Source organism: Tauraco erythrolophus, chromosome 1, assembly GCF_009769465.1.
Source record: "Tauraco erythrolophus isolate bTauEry1 chromosome 1, bTauEry1.pri, whole genome shotgun sequence".
NCBI classification, from domain to species: domain Eukaryota; kingdom Metazoa; phylum Chordata; class Aves; order Musophagiformes; family Musophagidae; genus Tauraco; species Tauraco erythrolophus.
In genome coordinates this window covers 116,389,769-116,414,802 of record NC_141465.1, presented here as the reverse complement: position 1 = coordinate 116,414,802, position 25,034 = coordinate 116,389,769, and the positions used below count along the sequence as shown (strand labels likewise).

The following is a 25,034-nucleotide window of genomic DNA, read 5'->3' as shown; positions in this document are numbered from 1 at the left end:
GAATCGTTTAGATTGGAAAAGACCTTTAAGATCATCAAGTCCAACCGCTGAAAAATTTTTAAGTTAGAACAAAGTAAATCATGTTTTAACAAAAATTAGTATTTCCTTCCTATGAGATTCCACACAAGCTACATTGTTGCTGCAGTGCTGTGATGTGTATTTCTGCAGTCGATATGTTTTCAAGATTTACTAAAAGATGGGAATTCTGCAATAAGCGATGCACCATCCATTCACACAGAATCATAGAATGGTGTGGGTTGGAAGGGACCTTAAAGATCATCTAGTTCCAACCTCTCTGCCATAAGCAGGGACACCTTCCACTAAATCAGGTTGCTCAAAGGCTCATCCAACCTGGCCTTTAACATTTCCAATGACGAGACATCCAACTTCTGGCAACCCGGTGTTCCAGTCCTTCACCACCCTCAGAGGGAAGAATTTCTTCCTTAGAACTAATCAAAATCTCCCCTCTTTCAGTTTAAAGTCATTGCCCCTTGTCCTGTCAATACATGTCCTTATAAAAAGTCCCTCTCCAACTTTCTTGTAGGCTCCCTTTAGGTACTGGAAGATTGCTAGAAGATCTCCCTGGAGCCTTCTCTTCTTCAGGCTGAACAACCCCAACTCTCAGCCTGTCTTCTTATGTTGGGGACTCCAGAGCTGAACACAGTACTCCAGAGCAGAGCAGAGGGGCAGAATCACCTCCCTCGACCTGCTGACCATGCTTCTTTGGATTCAGCCCAGGATACGGTTGGCTTTCTGGGCTGCCAGCGCACATTGCCGGCTCATGTTGAGCTTCTCATCAACCAGCACTCCCAAGTCCTTCTCTTCAGGGCTGCTCTCAATCCACTCTCTGCCCAGACTGTACTTGGGTTTGGGATTACCCCAATCCATATGCAGGACCTTGCGCTTGTCCTTGCTAGACTTCATGAGGTTTGCACTGGCCCACCTCTCCAGTCTGTCAAGGTCGCTCTGGATGGCATCCCTTCCCTCCAGCGTATCCACAACATCACACAGCTTGGTGTCATCTGCAAACTTGCTGAGGGTGCACTCGATCTCACTGCCCATGTTGCCGACAAAGATGTTACATAGCACTGGCCCCAGTACTGACCTCTGAGGAACACCACTCGTCACTGGCCTCCACTTGGACATTGAACTGTTGATCACAACTCTTTGAGTGCGACCATCCAGCCAATTCCTTATCCACCGAGTGGTCCATCCATCAAATCCATGTTTTTCCAGTTTAGAGACAAGGATGTCGTGTGGGACAGTATCAAATGCTTTGAACAAGTCCAAGTAGACGATGTCAGTTGCTCTTCCCTTATCCACCAATGCTGTAACTCCACCATAGAAAGCCACCAAATTTGTCAGGCATGATTTGGATTTGCCCTTAGTGAAGCCATGTTGGCTGTCACCAATCACCTCCTTTTTCTTCATGTGCCTTAGCATAGTTGCCAGGAGGATCTGTGCCATGATCTTGCCGGGCACAGAGGTGAGACTGACTGGCCTGTAGTTCCCTGGGTTTCCTTTTTTCTGTTTTTAAAAATGCGGGCTACATTTCTCCTTTTCCAGTCAGTGGGAACTTCACCAGACTGCCACGACTTCTCAAATATGATGGATAATGGTTTAGCAACTTATCTGCCAGTTCCGTCAGGACCCATGGATGTATCTCATCAGGTTCTATTGACTTGTGCACCTTTGGGTTCTTTAGATGGCCTCGAATCTGATCTTCTTCAGTGGGCAGTTCTTCATTCTCCCAGTCCCTGCCTTTGCCTTCTGTGACTTGGGCAGTGTGGCTAGAGCACTTGCCAGTGAAGACTGAGGCAAAAAACCTCATTGAGTACTTCAGCCATCTCCGTATCTTGGGTAACCAGGTCTCCCGTTTCCTTCCAGAGAGGGCTTACATTTTCCCTTGTCTTCCTTTTATCACTGACATACCTGTAGAAGTTTTTCTTGTTGCCCTTGATGTTCTTGGCCAGATTTAATTCCATCAGGGCTTTAGCTTTCCTAACCTGATCCCTGATTGCTTTGACAATTTCTCTGTATTCCTTCCAGGCTACCTGTCTTTGCTTCCACCACCTATAGGCTTCCTTTTAATGTTTGAGTAGGTTCAGGAGCTCCTTGTTCATCCATGCAGACCTCCTGGTGTTTTTGCCCAACTTGTTCTTTGTTGGGATGCACTGCTCCTGAGCTTAGATGAGGTGATCCTTGAACATTATCCAGCTTTCTTGGGCCCCTCTTCCCTCCAGGGCTCTATCCCATTGTACTCTACCAAGCAGACCCCTGAGGAGGCTGAAGTCTGCTCTCCTGAAACCCAGGGTAGTGAGCTTGCTGAGCACCCTCCTTCAAGATCCTCCTAAGGATCCTCCACCGTTTCATGGTCACTGCAGCCAAGGCTGGCCTTGAGCTTCATGTTCCTCACCAGCCCCTCCTTGTTGGTGTAAACTAGGTCCAGCGTAGCACCTCTCCTCATTGGTTCCTATATCACTTGGAGAAGTGCTCCCAGTAGTATGTTTAATAATAAATTACTGACATGCTGTCCATCAGCCTTCCCTACCAGTAGAAAAGAAAGTCTCATGCAACAACTAGAACACCTCCTCTGCTCTAAGGGGTGAACTTCGGAGATCGAATAAGAGAAGCAAAGATGAGCCGTCTCTTGACCCTGTGACTTCAAACTCCTCACATTCCAAAGAAATTTTGGCAGAAAGAAAAAAAAAATCTAGACAAGATCAATAGTCTCTTTTAAAAAAATTCAGTTATTCTTTTCCAGAATTCTGTTATTTTCCCAGGGAAAAAACCTTTCTCCCCTGAATTCATATCATCTGATGAAGCAAACCTCAAAAAGACATTTGGCTTTATCCTGGCTTTAATTTCATATTCAGATTTCTAAAGAATTCTGATCTTATTAATCATCAGAGGAAACACTGTATTAGGTCTGTCAAAACAGAAATAGAACAGAAATAATTATTCAGTAAAGATAACAGAGGAGACAAATCTAAAGGCATAAATACACTTTACATTAAAATTCCCACTAATGCCGTCTCATTTAATTTGTAGCAGCTTTCAGTATACTGGGCTTCCGTGTCCACTGTCTCTAATTACCCTTGCATTGTCTCCTTCCTGCCATACTCAGCTTCTCTGATAAAACTGATTGCTCCTCCAAGAGCAATCTTGGATTGAAAAAATGAACAATTTTTCTTGTTCCTGTGCAAAGGTGTACATCACCTTGGCGCATCAAGCCCTTAACCTCCCAAAAGGATGTTCTTTGCCAGATCTCTCTTTTTTTTTTGTTTTAATCACGATTCTGTGATTACATTAAAACTTTCTTCACCTAAGAACACAGAAAATAATTTGCTCTACTGTACTACCCTCAGCCTAGCAGACACATGGAGCTACAAACAAGGACCAAAGCACCTATGGTGCTGGAAGCTGTTCTGCATGTAGCAACTGTGAGTAAAGCACAGGCTAAATGAGTTTTAAGTGTTTTGCTCTAGTGAGCATTGTTCTGTACCATTTTTGTACTTAACTAAAGCTGCAGTTTGTCAATTCAGATGTCTCAGCAACAGTACTAATTTAAAAAGTCCCTGACTTCAATCCTTGTTCCATCCCTTAGGCCACAGTGATTGCTAGCGGATTGTGCTGTGAGCCAGGGAACGAAGTTGGCTTTGTAAGAAGAAATCAAATCCAAGAAAGCATGGAATAAAGCTACCTACATGAAGCCGTGGAACGGATGGCCTCACCCAGCCAGAGGAGATAAAAATAAGCTTGGGTTTGCTTAACCTAAAAAGACCAGCGCTGAGTGGTAATATAATTATCTATAATGCATCATGGGGTTAAGATTCAAAAGAAAAAGCCCCTATTTTAGGTAATGGGAAATGCTGGCACAAGAGCAAGTGGGTTTAAACAGACAGTGATTGATTTTAGGTTGGATATCAGAAGAGTTTTCAAGCAGAGGACGTGCTGTGTCACCTTTTTCCAATATAAGCAGTGGTTACAGTGATTTTAAATTGAGCATGAAAAATTTATAAAAAGTCTATATTTTAAACTGCTAAAATAGGAGCCGACTTTTAGAATATATATGATAAATTTTGACACACTTAGGCATGAAATGCCAAAAATAAGAGCTAAGTCATTACATATCGCCCTAATAGAGGATACAAATCCTTAAAAACACATTACAAGATATGACATGTTAACTTAGATGAGTTGTGGTAATAAATACGAGTGTTCTTACAATGATACGACTAAGCAGATACCCTTTTTCCTCCTTATAGCAGTACCAGACATAAAGAATAGGCACTGTCCTCCTGAAACAAGGATTTATTTTAGCTGCAGAGGAAAGAGACTGAATTGAAATTTGAATCAAATTTTAAGTATGCTTTTTACAATTCTCAAAGTGGCTGCAAATGAAAAGCAAACAATGGATGGCTTCCTTTTAGTGAAAGAGTAAAGTCATTTCATGTTGCCCATTATACTTCTAAATTGACCTTACTGGTAAAGGCCCCTCTTACTTTCTCAACAGTAAAGACTGCCTTACCAGCATACACACACATCTTATCTGCTAAATAATTGCTCTCTTTTGCCAATTCGAACAAAGCAGATGAAAGCAGATGAAAATTTTGAGCGTTACGTTTTATATTTTCTCCCAAGAAAGTGACAGTAAACCAGAAGTGAGCTCTCACATTCACTATCACCAAAAAATCCACAGACAATAAATAATTGCTATGTCAGGATGTGGGTGACTGTTCAGAAGCTGTCAGACACAGTAAATAAATACAGTTCCAGTGGAAAAGCAGATGTCCATCCACATGAGACAAAGTGACTAATTTTAGTATTCTCTATTATAAGAATCCGCTCTGTCAGGCTCACAACTGTTTGGATCCAGTCCACAGGTAAGAACAAACCCACCTCACTCTTCCCCAGGAAAAACAAAACCAAAACAAAAAAACACTTGGAGGAACAAAAAAGGACAAAAGTAATCTGCTTTCTGGAGCTGGCAGTTTCTCTGGTGGGATACGTGACTTACTTCACGCTTGCCAATGCCAATGCAGCAGTAAGACTCCACTGCCCCAGTAGTTCCAGCGGTATCAGATGTATTGGCATAAAGGACATGAATGCAGGGGGGTTGGACTAGATGACCTTTGAAGGTCCCTTCCAGCCCTGGCCATTCTATGATTCTATGAATTCAAGGCTTGAAAAGAAGGCTAGCACTCGGAAAAACAAGCTGTATCATACCAAAGTCTTCAAATGTCAGCTCTTCTGAAGACAACTGAAATAGTCTGGATAAAGTCAACTGGCAGCTGGCTTGACCATGTTTTATATTCAAACTACATACAAGAAGCCAATTTTTTTATTTTTATTAAGCCAGGTAGGATCGCAGCTCTTGGTGAATGAAGATCAAGGATACTGGCATTTTCTATATACTGATAAGCTAATTAGAAAAAACAAGAATGGTCAATTAGGATGCATTTGGACCTAGTAATGATGCTGAACTATCCATTATCTGGTAAGAATCAAGGCAGGATTTGTTGGAAAGCATGGTAACTTTTGTTAGACATGGCTGAAAAATCCTTATGCTTTCAGGTGCACAAGCCTTTTCCAGGTCTGAAAGGAACAATCGAGGACAGGTTGCGGGAGCCAGGATTGTTCAGCCTTGAAAAGAGAAGACTTCGGGGGGACCTAATAGCTGCCTTCCAATATCTGAAGGGAACTTACAGGAAGGCTGGGGAGGGACTTTTTACAAGAATGTCCACTGATAGGACAAGGGAAAATGGGTTTAAGCTGAAGGAGAACAGATTTAGATTAGATCTTAGGAAGAAATTCTTCAGTACGAGGGTGGTAAGACTTTGGAATAAATTGCCCAGAGAGGTTGTGGATGCCCCCTCCCTGGAGGTGTTCAAGGCCAGGTTGGACGGAGCCTTGAGTAGCCTGGTCTAGTTGAGAGGTGTCCCTGCCCATGACAGGGAGGTTGGATTAGATGATCTCTGAGGTCCCTTCCAGCCTATGCCATTCTATGATTCTATGATTCTATGATGATATTTAACTAAAGACACAGCCATCAGGATGACCAGGTGCTTGCCAGCATTATGGATGGTGGTGTGAGGACCACGGTGCTCTGATGGACTGGACAATGTTGGAAAATTGATTCGATTACTAAGAGTTGGCTCTGCTGTATTCTCCTCTGCAGTAACGAAGCTGGCAAACCCGAGAGAGGGCACTGCCATGTAAGCAGGTGTCTCTAACAAGAGATGCCTATGTGTTTTACACATGGAAAAAAGTCTTTGAGCTCAGTATTTGCTTTTGTTTTACAGTAGATGAGAAAGGGTACCGAGCGCAATCTGTGCTACAATCCACTGTAGCTGCAGGGCTGGAGTGTGACAAAGAGAATACCTCAGGTAGTTTCTCCCTTAAGAAATTGATGCCAGTGTTTTCCAAACAGGGGGCAGGGGAACTTCTCAAAGGTCTCCCTGGAGGCCCCAGCCGTTTGGCAGGTAAGGACAGCTCCTCTCATCTACCAAAGCAGGCTCACACCTTGCCTGCTATTATTGCCTAGAAGGAAAGTGATGGATACTTGATGGTTCTACCTTAGCTATTTAAAAAAAATCCATAATGTAACATTTCTTTTGAGAACATACAGGGGGGAAAAAAATCAGTCTATATCAAAATTACTCAAAAAAAGGAAAAATCATATGACTAATATAATAAAAATTCAGCGTTGGCCTAAGGAAAAGCACAGAACAATCAGCACCAAAAGAGTTACAAACAACTGAAAACGTGAGGCTAGAGAGCATGCTAGATTTTGGCAGGAGTCTGATCTGCACTCCTGGCACCTGCTATCATCCACCGAGGGTCTGCCAGATCCCCATCAGTTCTAAATATCTGAATGCAACTCAAGGAATTTTAAAAACAGATTGTACTTCTTAGGTACAAACCAATACCTGTCTGTGATAAGGACATATGTTGCAAGAAATTAAAATACATTTAAGAGTGATAAAAATTCATTGAGTCTGATTTTCACGCTACATCTGTTAAGACTTAATTGTCAGTTAAGCAGGATGTTTCAGAACTGATTAAGTTCCACTGAATTTATTAAAAAAATAATACTGAAGTAATCTGTCAAAAAGTATTCAGAACCCGTGGCAGAAAAAATCCCAGAGATTTGCTGTGGTATGCCGACAGTATGTTATAAATGTAGTTGAAATAGTGTGCGGTGTTCTACATAAATAAAAGATCTTACAAATTGGAAAAATATTCAGAGACCAAGAACGGTTGCACGAGTTCTTGAAATTTGCTCACATGTATAAAAAAAAGTTACATCTCTGTTAAGTATTTTAAGTATCACGGTAGCGTGTCATGAAACTGGAATACTTGACTAAAGCAGAAACTGTTGCAAGACTTCTGAAATTCTAAGGCAGCCGATGTTTATACAACAAGCAGACTCCTGTTATTAATAACCAGATTTTTCCATTACTTGTACTACAAGTATTCTGCATGCGCACAATGTATTTTCATTCGTTTCAAGAAATCTGTTTTCCATTCAGATGCCATTAAATAACCAATAACTTTCACACTTTAAATAACTAAATCCTTCAAGATGTGTGTTGAGACCACTTGCCTCTTGCTTGCAACTCTGCTGAAGCCTGACCAGTTTTATTATTGGTACTATTTTTGTGCCGAGTTTTAAAAAATTGCTTTCATTCATTGAGAAGTTGCAATGTATCTTCTCATTAGCAGTTCTTGTTCAGAAAGCTAAATAGCTAGTAACGTATTTTCAAAACATAACATCTTGCCAAAGTTTTTACCTAATCAGTAAGCACTGCAGTCAACTGAGATAAGAACTCCAATTCTGCATCATTCTCCAGCTAGTCAGCAACACCACAGAGGGAAAAATAAGAATTAATCACAACAAAGTCATGAGCTTATTACAACCTTACTGTTGTCTCATGCAGACCTACCCACAAAAATATAAATGTAATTAATGCAATCTCAGTATAAGTTTAAGGATCAAAAGTATATTTTCCTGTTTGACCTTACAAGGAATGTACCCCAGGTACCTTCAGCACTGTCTTGTAACATGGAAAAGGAACAGGGGAACAAACGGGACACCTTCCTGCGTGCAATGACATGCTAAAACCTGCTTCTTCTTAAGTCACTTTGCTCCATGGTTCCCGTTCCTCCCAACACCAGTGCTCAGTCCCTCCTCCTGCTCCCCCATCCGACCATGCATGCTTCCTCGCTGCTGCTGCTGGGGCTACAGTGCTGGAAGGCAGCCCACGCCTGACATCTCTGCTCTAATCATAGCATCTCTGGTGTCTATTTCTCGGACTCTAAGCCTAACAATACCTTCTGAAAAGCAAGAGCAAACAATAAAGTCAGTGGAGTGGCCAGTGGTGAACATACCTAAAAAGCAGTCTGGCCAACAGACCAGATTTGATTGCTGCAGGGAGGAAGATGGCATTTTCTGCCAAGAATCCCATCTCCAATTCTGTTACGTAGTACCTCATGACGCAACTGCTAGAAAAATGCATGTCTTTATTTCGATTTCACAACAAAGCTTATGTCCAGACATAAACACACATTACCAAGACTATAGGAATTTCGGCAATATTTTTTCTAGATAAAGAACTATTTCCTTTCAAATGAAGTTTTAGATAAACCAACTCTATGAAGATCATCGGTGTTCCATTAAACAGCCTATGTAACTAAGTTATCAGTGTTAATATACTATTGCTGAGGAGAAAAGAAGGAAAAAAAAATCTTATTTAGCTTATCTATTTACCAACAATTGGCTGAGGTACAATATTTTATCCAAAATGATCTAATATCATTGCATGAAGTTTTGAGCAACCTGGTGTAGTGGAGGGTGTCCCTGCCCATGACAGGGGGTTGGAACTAGATGGTCTTTGAGGTCCCTTCCAACCCAAACCGTTCTATGATTCTATGATTCTAATATTTTGTTCAGAACATCAATTTTAGTGTTGTATTCAGACACTTCAGGAAAAGTAAAAGGCTAAACGTATACAATATGTTACTTTAAAGACTTTCTTAGGGTTGTGGTAGGATTTCCTAATGCTGTTTGGGTGATGAAGGATAGCTGAAGATGAAAAATTCGCAGTGTGGGCTGCTTACAGAAGCAGAAATTCTCAGCAATCTGCTTATCTTTGCTTATGTGTGCAGATCCCTCAACAGGAACATTACTTTCCTTCACTCATAACCCCATTTTAAGAAATGAGTAAACAACGATGACTAAGAAGCTTTGGCTAGAAATGGCTGATTCTGTTTAATTTATTTGAAACTCAGAAGACATTCACAAAATGACCTGAAACCATCATGCCGCTGCTTCGTCTTTGCTTCGCTTTACCTCCCATCAAGCACTGGGCAAGGAGTCAACTCTGTCCCAGCTTGAAGAGTTCTCTACTGTGTTTGGCGGATTTGAGCAACAACAACATGCTGAAAAATACTAAATGCAGACATACAGGGAAAACGATCTCTTTGTTAACACATTAGAAATCCAGAAAGATTGAATTCAGTTTCCAGCTGCGTCAATAGCTCCCCATGTAACATTTCAATCCTCACCTCCCATATGGAGCTTCACACAAGCTTAAATTTTAAGTCTTTGCCTCCAAATTCTACGTTTTAGATTTGACACTCATGCATGACCCATAGCAGTCTGATTAGTTATCGTATATGAAATTCAGGTCAATATGAAGACACTGAAGTAAAGACATCTGAACTCCCACTAGAGGCAGAAATTCAAGATCCAGAAACAAAAAGACTTACTCAGCTTATTTTGAAGCACCCATCTACTGGCTGGTCGCCCTTGGCTCTTTGAACTCCACAGACTGCACCAGCACTGATCTCTGCTAAGGGCAATGAAGAACCCAGTTTTCCAGCCATTGCAGCCTTGCACTGTAGCCTTTGCTCAGATCCATTCACACTCATGGCCATGCTGGCAACACAAAGCCGCACATCTTATCAAACCTGCAAACATACCACGACCTTGTGCCAACCATGTTTTCACAGAAAACTTAACCAAGTCAAACAACTTCTCACTCACTGACATGTAGGACTATACTGTGGAAATATTGCCTTTGGCACACTGGTGCTATAGAACACAGGAAGATCTGTTTTACCGCAGATAAAGGAGAGGTTCGAGATGTGAAGATGCTATGGTACATTAAATCTGGACTGAGTACATACAGAAGGCTCAAGATTTTTATTTACCAAGCATCAACTGTTAGCAGACAAGCTAACCTGAACAACCTGAACACTTCTCTTCTACTTGAAAGAGAAAGGTATTTCTGGAATGGAATAATCTCCAGAAAAATGAACATGAACATAAACACAATCCAGATTTAAGGTACTGCAAAATCTTCATTTTCTGAAAGTCCTTTTCAAAATTTAATACAGATTTTTTTATGTATTCTACAACAACAGCACACCAGAAATGATATTTTCATGAAGAAGGTCTAACACAATATTGGCTGTAGAATGTGGAATATGAGTCTAAGTATGCACAACTGTTTAAAACACAAGTTTTACATGAAGCTGGAAGAGTCTTAACAAAAATACTCCTGCATTGCAATGAAAATTTAGTGAAAGTCAGCTAAGTTTTATCCTTCTTATACCCGTTATCTTAAAAATGATAGAAATTATGATGCAACATAGCAAGTTCATATTATTCTTATTAGATATTGCTAGATATTGAGAAGTTTTTACATCATGATAAGAAGAGTAGCAGAAAACATTTTTTCACTAAACTATCATTGCATCAGATATGACAGTTTACATTAACATCCCACAGATTACCCAGAAGAACTTGCTGGTTTTGCAATCGTTTGCCACACATCCCTGTGGTAGCACTGTTTTTATGCAAGATTACCTGGCATATAGCCACGAATCCAAAAATCCCAATGGTGCACTTAGTACGCACGGTGTTAACTGGTTGCAGGGTTTTTGTACTGGCATTAATGCTATACCACGCTACCACATGCCATTTACTGTTTGCCACTGTTTATAAAGAGGTGGTTGCTTCCTTCTATAAAATAACTAACAGTAGTAGAATTAGGCAAATATTTACAAAGGCAATCCAGTGAGAAACACTGCGTGTAAAAGCAAGCGAGTTTTTCTGGACAGTGCCTTTCTCCCTTTAGATGGTTCTCTGCTTTGTCAATATGCAGAACAAAATAAGTCTGTCAGGAAACTCTGCATTTGTTATCAGCTCATTCTCCTTAGATGGCGGGACTGTAAATATTTTTCTTCATTATCACCCTGACAGTAAATAACTTTGCAGGTGTGATTTCATCAATAGGAATGCCAAGATTTCACAATTTTTGGCCTACCTTGAAGAAAATGAGTAACAGAGAAACCCATGCACCAGGAAACAAACAAGTAGAGCTAGTGAACTAAGGTCTATCAAGCAGGGTTCAAGATCACTTGGGTTGAATGACAGTTGATGTATTTGCACTGCAGTTCACCTGTTTTCTTATCTGGTAAAGTATTCTGTAATAAATCATAACTTATTGCACGTTTTGCAACCTCGTCAAAGGGCACACCTAAGATTTTTGCTTCAGTAATAAATTCCACCCAACAGTGTACAGGAATTCATTTGACAATCTGGACATAGCTAAAATATTTCAGCATTTTCTAACATCAGCACTTTTGATCTAGCACCAACAACCCAACTACTCATCTGGCTTACACACCATGACATTTACCTTCTTCTAAATTTAATTATGCCTAAAAAACAACAGGATATTTCAAAGTAATTCTTCAATAGCAATTACCTGTGAGCAAAAAAACCCAAGGCTGTTGGACAAGGACCGCTATTCCCAACCCATAACTGCTTCTCATTCTCTCTTTTCCTTTGCTTTTTGCCCCTTTGGAAGTGTTTGTCTCTGAGTAGGAACAAAGCAACAGAATGTTGTGATTAATCTCAGCAATGCTTCTTGGTGTACACACCTAAATTGCTTGTGAGGCTGGTCATATATTCCTGCCTACTATCTGCAAAAAAGACAGCAGTGACAAAACTTCAGAACAGCCTACGGAGAGAACTCAGCCTTCCATATTATTATAAACAGTCACCAACTGGCAAACTCCATTCCCTTTGTAAGCAAATATTTATAAAGATGAACGGTTATTGCCAAGGTGCTTCAAATTTTTCTGAGGTTATTTTTTTTTAAATTAATGATTAATCAAAAATCAGTAGCAAATAACCAAATCATTACAGCTTTAAGCTCAGCATCTTAAGTCTCACCATTTCTGTGCAGTATCACTTCTTAAAATTGCATCTCAGTATTGAAGGAGTTTCTAGGATTAGGGATGGCATGCCTGTTTTCCTTTCTAAAAAAAACACTCTTCAGAGTGAAAGGGATTTAATTTTATGATATAAGTAGAAAGTTTCCAAAAATAATTGCTGCTTTGCTATGAAGTTTACCTGGACAGAAGCTTGAGATAGGTCTGTTTATTTTCCTCCTAGGAAACTCTTCTAAACACAATGAACAAACCACTGCCTTCAAAATACCTAAACCACCATACTTCTCTGACAACAAACGCTATGTCTGTTTGCAGTTATAAGAAAACCTAAAATCCCAAACAATATGACTTGAAGAAAAGTGCTTATCATTGTGTTTATGTTACTGGCCAAAGAACCTACACCAATGATGGCTAAAAAAATGTTTAGGAGCATTAGATTCAAGTACTAACATTTTTCTATGAATTTTCCATGATGCTATTGTTGTAAGTCCCACCTCAATTTGAAATGTTAAATATGTGTTAAAGATTTTTTTTGTTCATATATTTTTTCTTGTCATTATTTTTTCTTTTCTGTTTAACGCTGTTTTCTACTCATATTAGCAAAGTAATTGAAATTAACTTGGCTGCATTACAAATAAATCTTATCCAAATATCACTTAATTAAAAATCTGCACATGTACTATTCTAGTGGGAGTAATCAATTAATATGCATGAACTGCTAAGACTGAAAAACACTTATTTCTTTAACCTTGCTTTCACAGACAACTGTCTGAAATCCACACCTTCAAAACTGAAAATTTCAGTATTCACTGTCTTTCAGTGTTTCAGGCTGGAAAACTCAAAAGAAAATCCCTTCTAGGTTTTTAACTTAATGACCTAAGTTTTGAAGGGGAAAGAACTCTTTCCGTTAGCCATATATTAAAAAAAACCCACGTTATTTTGAGCATCTCCATGACTCTCAGGTCATGAAGTCCTTCTAAGGATTTATATTCAGCTTTGTATAATATTAGAAGTTGTGTGTCAGCAGTGAAGTCGTGCATCCTTATTACCTATAGATTTTTGGCAGACACAAGGAAACTTCTTTTATTACAGATTCTTGTGTCCTACTCTTTTAAATACTTGCAGCTCAGTAAACTCAGTTCTGCCCCAGGTTGCCTATGGGCTCAAATCACAGCGTGTCCAGGTCTCCTTCTTCCTCCCTGTCTCTCAAGTCTTTCCACAGTACCTTGAATTTCCTGCCCAATATCCCCAAGTCACTCAGAGATTTGCTGCTACCTGGGCAGGGCATCCCAGGCTAAAAGGGCTTTTGGAAGACAATGTGCTCCCCTGGTCAGTATGTGCAGACTGCAGCAAACAATGATTAAAGCTGGGGTTTCCCTTTTGTCATGGTTTAGCCCAGCTGGCAGCTACACTACTACACAGCTGCTCGCTCGCTTCTCACCCCCAGTGGGGTGGAGAGGAGAATAATTTAGCAAAAGGCCTGAGGGTCAAGATAGAAACAGGGAGATATCACCCACCAACCATGGCCCCGGGCAAAACAGACTCAGCTTTGGTGCAAATCAATTTAATTTGTTAACATTTTGTTCAGAGAGGACAACAAGAAACAAGGCCAGATCTTAAAAACACCTTCCCCCCACCCCTCCCTTCTTCCCAGCGCTATCTCCTCCCCCGGAAGCACAGTGGGATGGGGAATGGGGGGTGGGGTGGGGGGTGTTGCGGTTCAGTTCATCACACATTGTTTCTGCTGCTGCTTTCTTAAAGGGGAGGACTCCTTACATTCTTTTCCCCTGCTCCGTAGAACCCCTCCTCATGGGACATAGTCCACAGACTTCTCTGACGTGAGTTCTTCCTGCAGGATGCAATCCTTACCCATCAGATTGCTCCTGCGCGGGCTTTTCCCATAGAGTCACGGCTTCTTAGGGGCAGCCACCCACTCTGGCATGGAGTCCCTTCCCATGGACTGCAGATGCATCTTTGCTCCAATGTCAGTCTCCAGCAGCGTGGGGGTCCCTCCCACAGAGACATTCCTCTCTACAAACTCCTTAAGGCACAGGCATCTCTGCTCCAGCATGGAGTCCTGGATCCTCTTCCAGGCTGCAAGTGGATCTCTGCTCCCCTGTGTCTCTCATGGCTGCAGGAGGGCCACCTGCCATCTCACCAGGGTCTGCAGGGGAATCTCAGCTCTGGCACACCTCCTCCCACTCCATCTTCACTGACCTCAGTGTCTGCGTAGTTGTTTATCTCAGATCTCAGTCCTCTCCCTGCTGCAGCCGTGCTGGGCCCAACAAACCTCAGTGGTCTCGACAGGAACGAACTCCTCCCAGTGGGTGCCCGGGGAGCAGGACGCTTCGGAGCTCTCCAAGCTGCGCTGCTGTGGCCAGCACCAGTTAAGTGACGGCGGCCCAGCGCAGGCAACTACTGCTCGCCCAGGAGGCCAGTGGAGGGAGGGGGCAGCCCCCCGCTTCCCCCCTTTCTTCACTGCAGGTCCCACCTGCCTTGGGTTCCTTTGTCCCCTTCTTAAATATGGCATCCGCAGAGGCGCTGATTGGCTCAGCCCTGGCCAGAGACTGGTCCAACTGGTTTTGGAGTTGGGGAAGCTTCTTGCATCTCCTTACAGGGGGTATCCCTGCAGCCCCTCCCCTGCTACCAAAACCCCACTACACAAACCCAGCACACCTCTCTTTCCCTTGGCAGATACATTAACAGAGTACTTGTCCTCTGAATGACAATATTCTCTGAAACTTGGAGAACTTAACCTTTCTAAATCAAAAAATTCTTGGGAAAGCTGTAGAAGTCTTTTTTTTTTTTTGAGAAATATAGAAAATATATAATAATATATAGAAAATACATGTATCATTTTTTAAAAAACCCACTCTAACATGGAAATTACAGAAGATGATACAAAGATAGATGAAAGAAGCTTAAGGAATGGGGCAGAGTTAATGAGGCCAAAAAAGACAGAAGGAAAGGGGGCCAACAAACTATGCACATTTTATTTGTGTGCTGGTCCCATCTTCTCCCCAGAAAGCATGCTTTTAAAAGTACTTCTTTAAAAACATGAATAAAATTTTAATTTGTTCTTAACTAGGTTTTGTATAAACCAGAGGAGATTTGAAACCAGAAACCCAGAGCTGAGCTCAAGGCTTTATTACACTCATTCAAGTGACTTCCCTCACTGCCTCTTCTAAGAAAAAAGCTCACAGCATGCTTACTGGTGAAGCAGATAGGCAGATAATGGGGCCAGGAACACCATTATATCACAGTCCTACTATTTTCTGTGGCATATAAGTAATTGAGGAATTACATACTGATCAGACATGCAAATTATGCAGAGACGTAATGTTATCATCAAGTCACCAGATTTCTAAATCATGAGCCACACTTCACCAGTGTAAATGGTGGTGGTGCTTGTGAGAATTCATATACACAACATCTATAAACTGACTTCTGCTGTTTTATGTGAAAATTACATTTTTAAGAGGACACTCAAGCTTCTTTTCCTTCACAAATCCACTGATGAGAAAACAACTTACGTTCAACTTGATCAAACACTACAGAGAACAAGAAATCTCTTGGTGTCATGTAATATTCTCCTTCATATTCCAACGATGCAAAATGCATGAAGCGATGCTTCCGAAGAGACAGTCTTTCGTCCCTTTCTGCATTAAAGACATCTTCCTTCTGAAACAGAAAAAAAAAAACAACAAAACATGCAGAAAGATGGCTGCATTTGTAGACCAACTCTGTAATTAGGAAGAACCCTATACCAAATCTTGATTAACCTCAATATTTTGTGGGTAGCCACAACAAGAAACTACGAGGAATTAAAGTTTTTATGGCACTGTCTTAATAAATGGCATGCTCATATGACATTCAAAATATTTTTTAGCTTCACTGAGAGCATGCCTTAACAACACAAATTAATGGTCAAATTAATGGCTTGCTCTCACCAAAGGCTGCCCTTGCTTCCCACTCCCCTGCTCTTGGCCATGTAGTCCTGCACCTCCTTGGTTGCCAGCTCTGCTAATTGTGGGACTCTTGCTCAGCCAAGTTCAGCTCACTAACTGAATAAAAACTAAACTGACCAAACAGCAAATAGCATCTTGCCAGCTTTGTGACTGGCTCAGCAAAGGTTGAAATGTGCTCTGCATTTGTGAAAATGATCCACTCCTGAAGTTAATCATCAAGTTGTGGAACAATTCCTAAGACAGGAGAATAATGATGTTCTATTCTAACTATGGGCCTATCTTTCAGAGAAGTTAGAAAAATGGGAAAAGCAATGAAATCATGAGCAAAAGAGTCAGAGATTCTATCACCATACCCAAAGATTCAACCAGTCAAGCAATCAAAAAACTTCCAACTTCCCACCCCATTGAGAGACTCATGATTGAAATCATACAAGCTGACAACATTCTGATGAGTAGTAACAGTACTTACTGGCAGCAAGAGAGGACACACACAGACACAGTGAAACAGAGATGATTACATTTTATGATTTCAGAGATAATAAGTGACAACAGGAAAACGAGACACTCTCAGAGCACTCTATGTGTATTTGAACATTAATCATGGAATGATTTTACCATCACTAGCATCACTCAATTTTAGGACTGTTCAAAGATGTGAGAAAGTGAAGGAAAAGCAAGAAAATCCAAGGCTAAGTACCAAGATCTCAACTCAAATATACTGGAAACAAACCAGTAAATAACAAAATGGATCTTCAGCTAGGTCAGTGCCCATGGCATTGCTCGGTGCATGACACAGATGAGCAGGTACAGCTTACGGCATCCTACCGAAATGCTGCATCACATCTTCCAGCAAATGATCACTATTCGTTTATGCAGTTTTCAGTTTCTGGATCACTCCTATGGACTGCCTGGCGTTTGAGTAGTCCAGTATAGTGCTGGTGTATGCTGCATTTTGCAAATGGGGTTACTCCTGTGACAAGGCAGTGTAAGTGTCTCCTTGTTACACTAAGACCAGCTGCAGGTGCAGCGAGGGTCTCACCAGTTGATGTTAAAACACAGGGTCTGCTGTGCTGAGTATGTTCATGAGGTTAACTGTGGGACACAGGCAGACAAGATGAGAATAGAGGAGGGGAAGACCAGTCAGAAAACCTCACTTGGTTTTGCTTAAGTCAGCACTGGTTAGAGCGACCTGCAAGGCAACAGGCACCCAGTTGCACGAGAGGTTGTTATGAAAATTGGGAACGTGCACAGATATCTGCAAATACCACAGCAGGTAATCGGGTACCTGTGTGTTTGTGTGCACACATCCAGGGAATGGGCAAGTGAGAAGCGAATGGGACTCTCTTGTCATGGTTTGATGTGGAGGGGGGGGTGGTTCTGGTGGCAGGAGAGGGGTTTTGGTCCCTGTGACCTCCCTGGTTTTGGAACCAGGTTAGGCTTAGTTCTGGCCACCAGATCAGACTGCCATCCCCCTTGGGGTTGAGCCAATAGGGCACCTCTGCAAATTGCCCTATTTAAGTCAGGACAAAGGAACCGGAAAAGGTGCTTTGCCCAGGAGCGAGCAGAGAAGGGAGGAGGGCACTGCCCCCGCTCCCTGGCTCCCGGCCGAGCAGCTGCCTGCGTCGGGCCGGCGCCGCCCACGGAGAATGGCGGCGGCGGAGCCAGCTGGGGAACTCGGGGGAACCCCACTCCCAGGGTGCCCACTGGGCTGAGTTCACCTGGAGAGGACTGAGATCTGAGAGAAACAGCCGCATCGACAGCAGGTCAGTGAGGATGGAGCGGGAGGAGGTGTGCCGGAGCCGAGTTTCCCCTGCGGCTGATGGTGAGATAGCAGGCGGCCCCCCTGCAACCAGGACGGCCTCGGTGGAGCAGAGACCCACTCGCAGCCCGTGGGGAGAAGATGCCTGAGCCTGAGGATGGTCGTGTTGGGGTGCAAGACAAGGCAGAGAGGCATCTGGAGTCTGCGTGACGACCCACGCTGGAGCGAGTGGCTACAGCTCCCTAAGTACCCGAGACTGTGGTAAAGCCCACACCGGAGCAATCTGTGGGGAAGGATTGTTTCCAGTGGGCTGGACTCACGCTGGAGAAGTTTGTGGATTTTTCCTCGTGGGTAGGGGATCCATTGGAGCAGGGGAAAAGGGTGTAAGGACTCCTTCTCCTTTAAGAAAGAAGCAGCAGTAACAGGAGGAGGTAGAGCCGGGAGGAAAAGGAAGGGGGGAGAGGGGGGAAGGTGTCGGTTTTAAGATCTGGTTCTGTTTCTTTCTGTCCTCTCGAGTAATCGGTTTTTGTTTCCCTTTGTCCTTCTAAGTAATCATTAATAAACTGTTTTTGCTTTGAGAAAGCCCTGTCTGTTTTGCCCATGACCATGGTTGGTGGGTGCTCCCTCTGTTCTTGTCTCAACCCTCAGTCCCTTTGGTTTTTTTTTTCTCTCCTCTCTACTTTACTGGAGAAGGGGAGACTGTGTGAGTTTTAGTTGCTGGATCAGCCTAAAACCACGACACTCTGAACCACTTGAAAGCTGTGATCAGATTTTTGGCACTTCAGTTTTAACTTGCTATTCCTCCAGGATGAAGACTCCTAATTCAGTTTTGTCTGCAAAATCTGGACAACTGCAGTCAAGCACCAGCAGTCACGTTTCCTCCACCCAGCTGACAACATGCCAGGACTTTGGTATGAAGCGGCAAAGATGGCAGGGGAGCTAGCTGATATGATGAACATACAAGCTGTTTTGGGATGATAGCTTCTAGCTCTCAGACTGGGCTCTGAAGTTAAAATAATAAACACTAGGTTTAGCGTCAGGCTTATGAGGTAGAAGAATGAGACTGAGGACTGCTATCAATATGGGCAGCTCCAAAAAACAGGACCCAGTGTAGTTTGAGAATACTGATCAATTCCTTTGATGCAAAGCACTCCAGGAACAGGGGTGGACCTCAAGCTGCAGCAAATAATCAGTCCATTGAAGAAAGCGTGAAAAACTAGTTCGGTGGACAATGAGACATAAGAGAAGAGGATGAAGCATTTCAAATTTGTGTCATTAGGTCCTTTTTCTCTGCCTACCATGATCCCTAACTGGATATCGGGACTATACGTTCATAGGGTTTGGGGATCTCAAGACAATGGGTACAACTGGCAAGCCTATAGCCATAGCCTGGATACAATTATTACCATCAAGTGTGGCCAGCAGGTTGAGGGAAGTGATTCTGCCCCTCTACTCTGCTTTCACAAGACCCCAACCAGCAGTACTGTGTCCAGCTCCGGGGCCTTCAACATAAAAAGGAAATGGACCTGTTGGAGCAGGTCCAAAAGAGGGCCACAAAAATGATTAGAGGGATGGAACAACTCTCCTATGAAGACAGGCTGAGAGAATTGGGGTTGTTCAGCCTGGAGAACAGAAGGCTCTGGGGAGACTTTATTGTGGCCTTTCAATGTGTGAAGGGGGCTTATAAGAAAAATGGGGACTTTTTACCAAGGCCTGTAGTGACAGGACAAGAGGCAACAGCTATAAACTGAAGGAGAGTAGATTTAGATTAGATCTAAGGAAGACATTTTTTACGATGAGGGTGGTGAAACACTGTAACAGGTTGCCCAGAGAGGTGGTAGATACCCCATTCCTGGAAGAGTTCAAGATCAGGTTGGATGGGGCTCTGAGGAACCTGATCTAGTTGAAGATGTCCCTGCTCACTGCAAGGGGGTTGGACTAGGTGACCTTCAAAAAGGTCACTTTCAACACAAGCTATTCTATGATTCTATGATCATATTATAATATACTTAATTATAGTTTTAAATAGAAGGCTGCAACTTGTAATTTAATCTCATGCCTTGCACCTTTGTGTTAGCATTAAACACTTGTTCAAATACTCCACTAAACAATACAAGCAGCTTGTTACAGTGAATTTTAGTTTCCCCTTGTAGTGTGTTTGCTTCCCTCAAACCTCATGTTTCTATGAAGGCAGGGAAGGAAGGGACCAATAACAAGAAAAAAAACCAAAATACTCTTAATTTAGAATTAAAAGCCATATTCTGATATGCAAGGAGAATGAGGGCTACTTCTAAGTGTCTGAAGCCAACCTTCTTTTAGATACAACCATCTTGTATCAGTATCACTGCTTTAAGCTTCTTACTTCACGGCCCACAACACAAGCTGCACTGCTGCTGTTATATGATTCAGATCTGTATGTTCCCAAAAACACTGTTTAAAAATAAATCTAACATAATGAGAACTTCGTTTTTATTCTTTTTAAAACTTTGGGGGACAAGTGACTCCGTAATTGCTTGGTGTTAGCAAGATTCAACAAATGCTGCAGATATCAAATGAACAGTTCATAGTTGCTGGGTATTAACATGCAGCATTCTTATTAAAATCACCTCCTTATAACAACATGAGCAATTTTTGCCTGACGGCAAATTTTAAGAAAATGAAAACTGCTTCACAGTTGTCCTTTAACTAAAATTACGGAATGAAAAGCAATCTTTCTGCACAAATACAAAATAAAAAAGTTTAGACAAGAAGTAAAGAGCTAATCCTACAATATCTTCAAACTAACTGGATTTTCAAGTTTCTTAAGTCTTGCAGTATTTTTCTGAATTTTGTCTAAATCTAAACTTGTTACTGATATTGAAGTATTGAATTTCAGCAATCCACTATTTTAACCAAAATAGATAGGTACAAGTTTACATATTAACTCTGAGGAGTGCCTTGTATTTGGAAGAGAACATATTTTCATCAGAATTACAATGATGTGTGACTACAGATTCACCAAGTCCGTTTCTTTTCATGAAACCAGCATCCCTGATTTGCGAAACAGCCTTGGGAACATGGGTCATTTCTCACGAAAGTCAACTTCAAATACTAGCACAAATGAGACAAGCAAACCTTACGGGATGAAACGCATCAGCTGAGCCATCTCCTACTTTGTTTTCAAAGCTTTTGCAAAATTCCTGATATCCTGTCACTATATGAGAACCTCAGTGTCTGCTAAAAGCACTCTGACCCCTCTGGACACCAGCATGAGCTACGCTAGAGCTCTGCTGCTCACGTGTAACTGCTTACTACTGAACAGGGTATGGCCTGAAAATTCATCACACTCCAATGGCAGTAAAACAATTTATACCAGCTACAAAGCTGACCTGTCGTCTTTATGACGACAGGTATCTTTATTTCTGCTTTCCCCCTCCGTTTTAGTATGGTTACTGTGAAAGTCTCTACAGCATACTCCAAGTATGATAATGTTGAAAAAGCCCAAAAAGACTGTGAAACAATCAGGAGTATAGAAGTATAAAATGAAAGCAAAATGTTTGCATATATCTCATATCCCATTATTTTGCACTTGGATTTAAGGAGGAGCACAACGCAGATCTCAGTGAAGGTCTGGGAGAGAAATATATACAGATAAAATAAAAAGCCTACCAAGTATTTAAAAAACGCTAAGTAAGTTTCCCTCCCCTCAACAGCTGTAAGACTAAAGATCGGAATTTCCCCAAGTGGCTCTGCAATCTACACAAAATTTATGAAAAAAATAATCTGAAAGTTTTTGTTAAAATCCTTTGCACTACAGAACATCCAGAAGCTGAGGGAATTGGGTTTTTTCAACCAGGTGAAGAGAAAGCTTCAGGGTGACCTAATAGCAACTCGCCAGTGCATAGGGGGAAGTTATCAAGATAACTGAGCTGGGCTCTCCACCGGAGCTTCATACAGCTACACCACCAGCACCTCCATTAAACGTGGTTAATCCAGGCCCTCTTTATAACAAGAGGTAAGAACAGCAGTTCCAGAGCACAGTTACAGGGACTTTTTTTAGCTGTCTGGACAGACCAGAAGATGCAGCGAGGGATAGAGCACCACTAAGAAAGCTAACCTTCCTTCACATCAAACACGTTTGCACAATTTTATTGCATGAGAGAATGAAAATCTGGGCAAACACAACTGGAGAGCAAAAGCTCAGAGAAGAGGTGGTGGCAGAGGTGTTACAGGCTTCAGCCAGACCAGAAAGTGTGTAAGGAATACGGAGATTTTTACCATTCAGGGTGAAGGCAGGCAGCATCAGTGGCCACATACTCAAACAGCACATCAGGATGATGTAAGCCTTTCAGTTGCCATCTTTCTCACAATGTTTTCCAAACCTAACAATAATAGTGTTCAAATTGGTTTAGTACCAAGCAAGTACTGAATCTGCTACATCTGGCATCAGAGACTAGAAATTCACAATTGAGTTGTAACAATATCGAAAAAGTGATGACTCTTCAGGTGTAAGCCATATGATTTATAATTTAATAAAAATATTCAACACAATTATTTCTGCAATTTTAATTAAATTGAATGTAGCTGGATGTTTGCCCTTTAAAGATCAGTACTGATGATCTTATTTTCACTCTTCTTAATTTCTTTCTTAAACATACTGCCAGCATTTAATTAAGCTTTGAATGACATCTTCCTCATATTCCAGTCATCACACTTTTGTTAGCCACACTGCCAGCTACGACCCTCAAAATGCCTCAGTTCTTCTCCATTTCACCACATAAAACCACTCTCATAACTTAAACAATATGAGCATAACACTTTACTACAACTATTCTCTAAATAATAATTTCAGAAGGTGTTCTGGAGCATAATTACCAAACTCCTTAACCATATCTCTTCTTTCCACCAAAGTGTCTGCTGTTTCTGCACTACTATTGCCAGTGATCAAGTTACTCCTGAAACTATGGTTTAGGACAGTCCCTAATCCCGAGCAAAAGCAGCTCTACTGTCTCAGAAAAGGGGACATGGGCATCCTGAAGCAGGTACAGGCCATGTCAGGAGGCTAAATGTAAAACAGAGAAGTCTATAATAGCAGCTTATATGCTCTTTTAAAAGCCATGTCCCCCTCCTTCATTATTCTCTTCACCAATACGTATCTCTCCATGTCTTCAGCAAGCAGGGATGCTGGACCCACGAAGACAGTAGAGGATGGAAATACATGGGAAGAAGTAGAGAGCTATGGATTTTTGGAAAAAGATTAGAAGCACCCCTCTCACTCGCTCTGAGAAGGGATAAATGACCGAATCTAATCACTATTTCAAATGTCTAACCAAAGACTGAAGAAAAATTAGGAAGAAAAGGCTGATTCAATCACTTAAAATTAAAACTGATCTTCTTTTAAAGTACCAGTCTAAAGCATGCATAGGGGAGCAAGCTCTCTCTCAACAATTCAGTATTCTTTCCACTTCAATTAAGTCCTGACTAATTTCCAAGTCCTTTTTCCTGAGTCATCCAAGGAGACCTTCAGATAAAGATCTGACATTCCTGACATTTCTAAAAACACTGTCAAAGCTCATTTTGCCCATAAAAATGCACGTACAGGGCAAAAAGCAGGGTTTTCCTCTTTAATTCTTTTCCACAAAATGAGTTTCAAGTAAAGACAGGAATACTGCAGAAAACAATTACGTATTTAAGGCCGGACTTCAGATATTAAGGTATCTGTAATCTAACACCTCAGCAGTTTCCAACAGTGCAAACTTGAAGCAAGCAGGATATAAAAATTCAAATTCACTGAGAGGCAATGGGTGAGAGGAATCTATTACTATTGCTTGCACAAGATTCTTGTAAGCATAATTTGAAATGACTCTGAGATTGACTTGGGCTTATTCTTGTCTTTAACAGTGCCATATAAGAAGAAATCAAACCACAAAGAGCTATGCTGCATTAATGTTAAGGCTCGGGCTGAAATTACATCCTTAACTTGTTCTATTGTGTGTAGGTACAGCCGGGGCTTCAAATGCTGGGTGTTCCCACATGCTCCACAGCTCCCCTGCACAACCGAGTGAATTAAGAATGAAGTTTCAGCTTTAACTTGGAATTTAGTTGCCTTTGTGGTTTTATGACAAGCCTCCAACTCCAATTTGAGAATGTCCATGGTAGAGCTATGATAGTTGATGGTAAATTAGAATGGAATGACATAAAAAGGGCTCTAGAAGGATGGAAGTGTTTTCCTCCGCAGTTGACACAGCAAGGGATCAGTGGCTGACCAGCCACTGGCGTCTGTAAGCATTACCGAAGACTACGGTTTCCTTGGCTTCCTGCACTGAAAAATGCCTAAGGGCAACAATGTTACTTCTCACAATTAATTTTCAGATTGATGCAATGAATCTGTTCATGAGTCTCTTAAATTAGGACGCTAATAAAGAATTCATGATGTTCAATTTTTGGCTTTGATTTTTTTTTTATATGAAAAATAGCAAACTTAGATCAAGTAAAAACCTTATATGTATCTTTGAACTGTATCTTTGAACTTTTTTTTAAAAAAATACATTAAATAAAAATGAAGGTTTACATAAATAAAACCTTGATAAACCTTACCTGTGATCTTTGTAATACTGCTCATCACTGTAATGTGATTTTGGTAACACTGCTAAGCAAATTCTGCATTCATTCAAAATGTAAGTACTTGTGTACAAACTCAAATATTTGCAGCTGATTATGAGTCAGAAATTACTTAAAATAAGCACATACACTTTTCTCTCCTTTTAAATTTAAAATTCTGTCTTCCACTTTCTTTCATTTTACTTTTTCTCCCTTTGCATAGAATTCGTTGTTTTGAGGTACCTGCATCTTTTATATGTTTTCCATCTTAATTTTTTTCTGCTTATACATTTTTCAGTTAATTTTTCCCAACATAGTTTTTCTTTCTTCATTCTACTCCATTCCCTGTAATTTACTTATTTTCCCTCTTTGTATCCTTTCATTGCCTTTCTTTCTTCAGTCATCTATACACTTTCTTCCACTTTCCCTTTCCTTTTGAAAAAAATTAAGCTATGTTTTCCCTCTTCTGAAAATAGGAT

General features: G+C 41.4%; 1 protein-coding gene across 1 annotated transcript in view; it reads right to left on the bottom strand.

Moving 5' to 3' along the window:
• Positions 1 to 25,034, bottom strand: part of MICU2 (mitochondrial calcium uptake 2) — a 163,236-nt gene that overhangs the window by 56,675 nt on the left and 81,527 nt on the right. Inside the window, exon 2 of the mRNA XM_086621449.1 lies at positions 15,783 to 15,930. Within this exon, the coding sequence (XP_086477575.1) occupies positions 15,783 to 15,930 (148 nt within the window). The remainder of the gene's footprint in view (positions 1 to 15,782; positions 15,931 to 25,034) is intronic.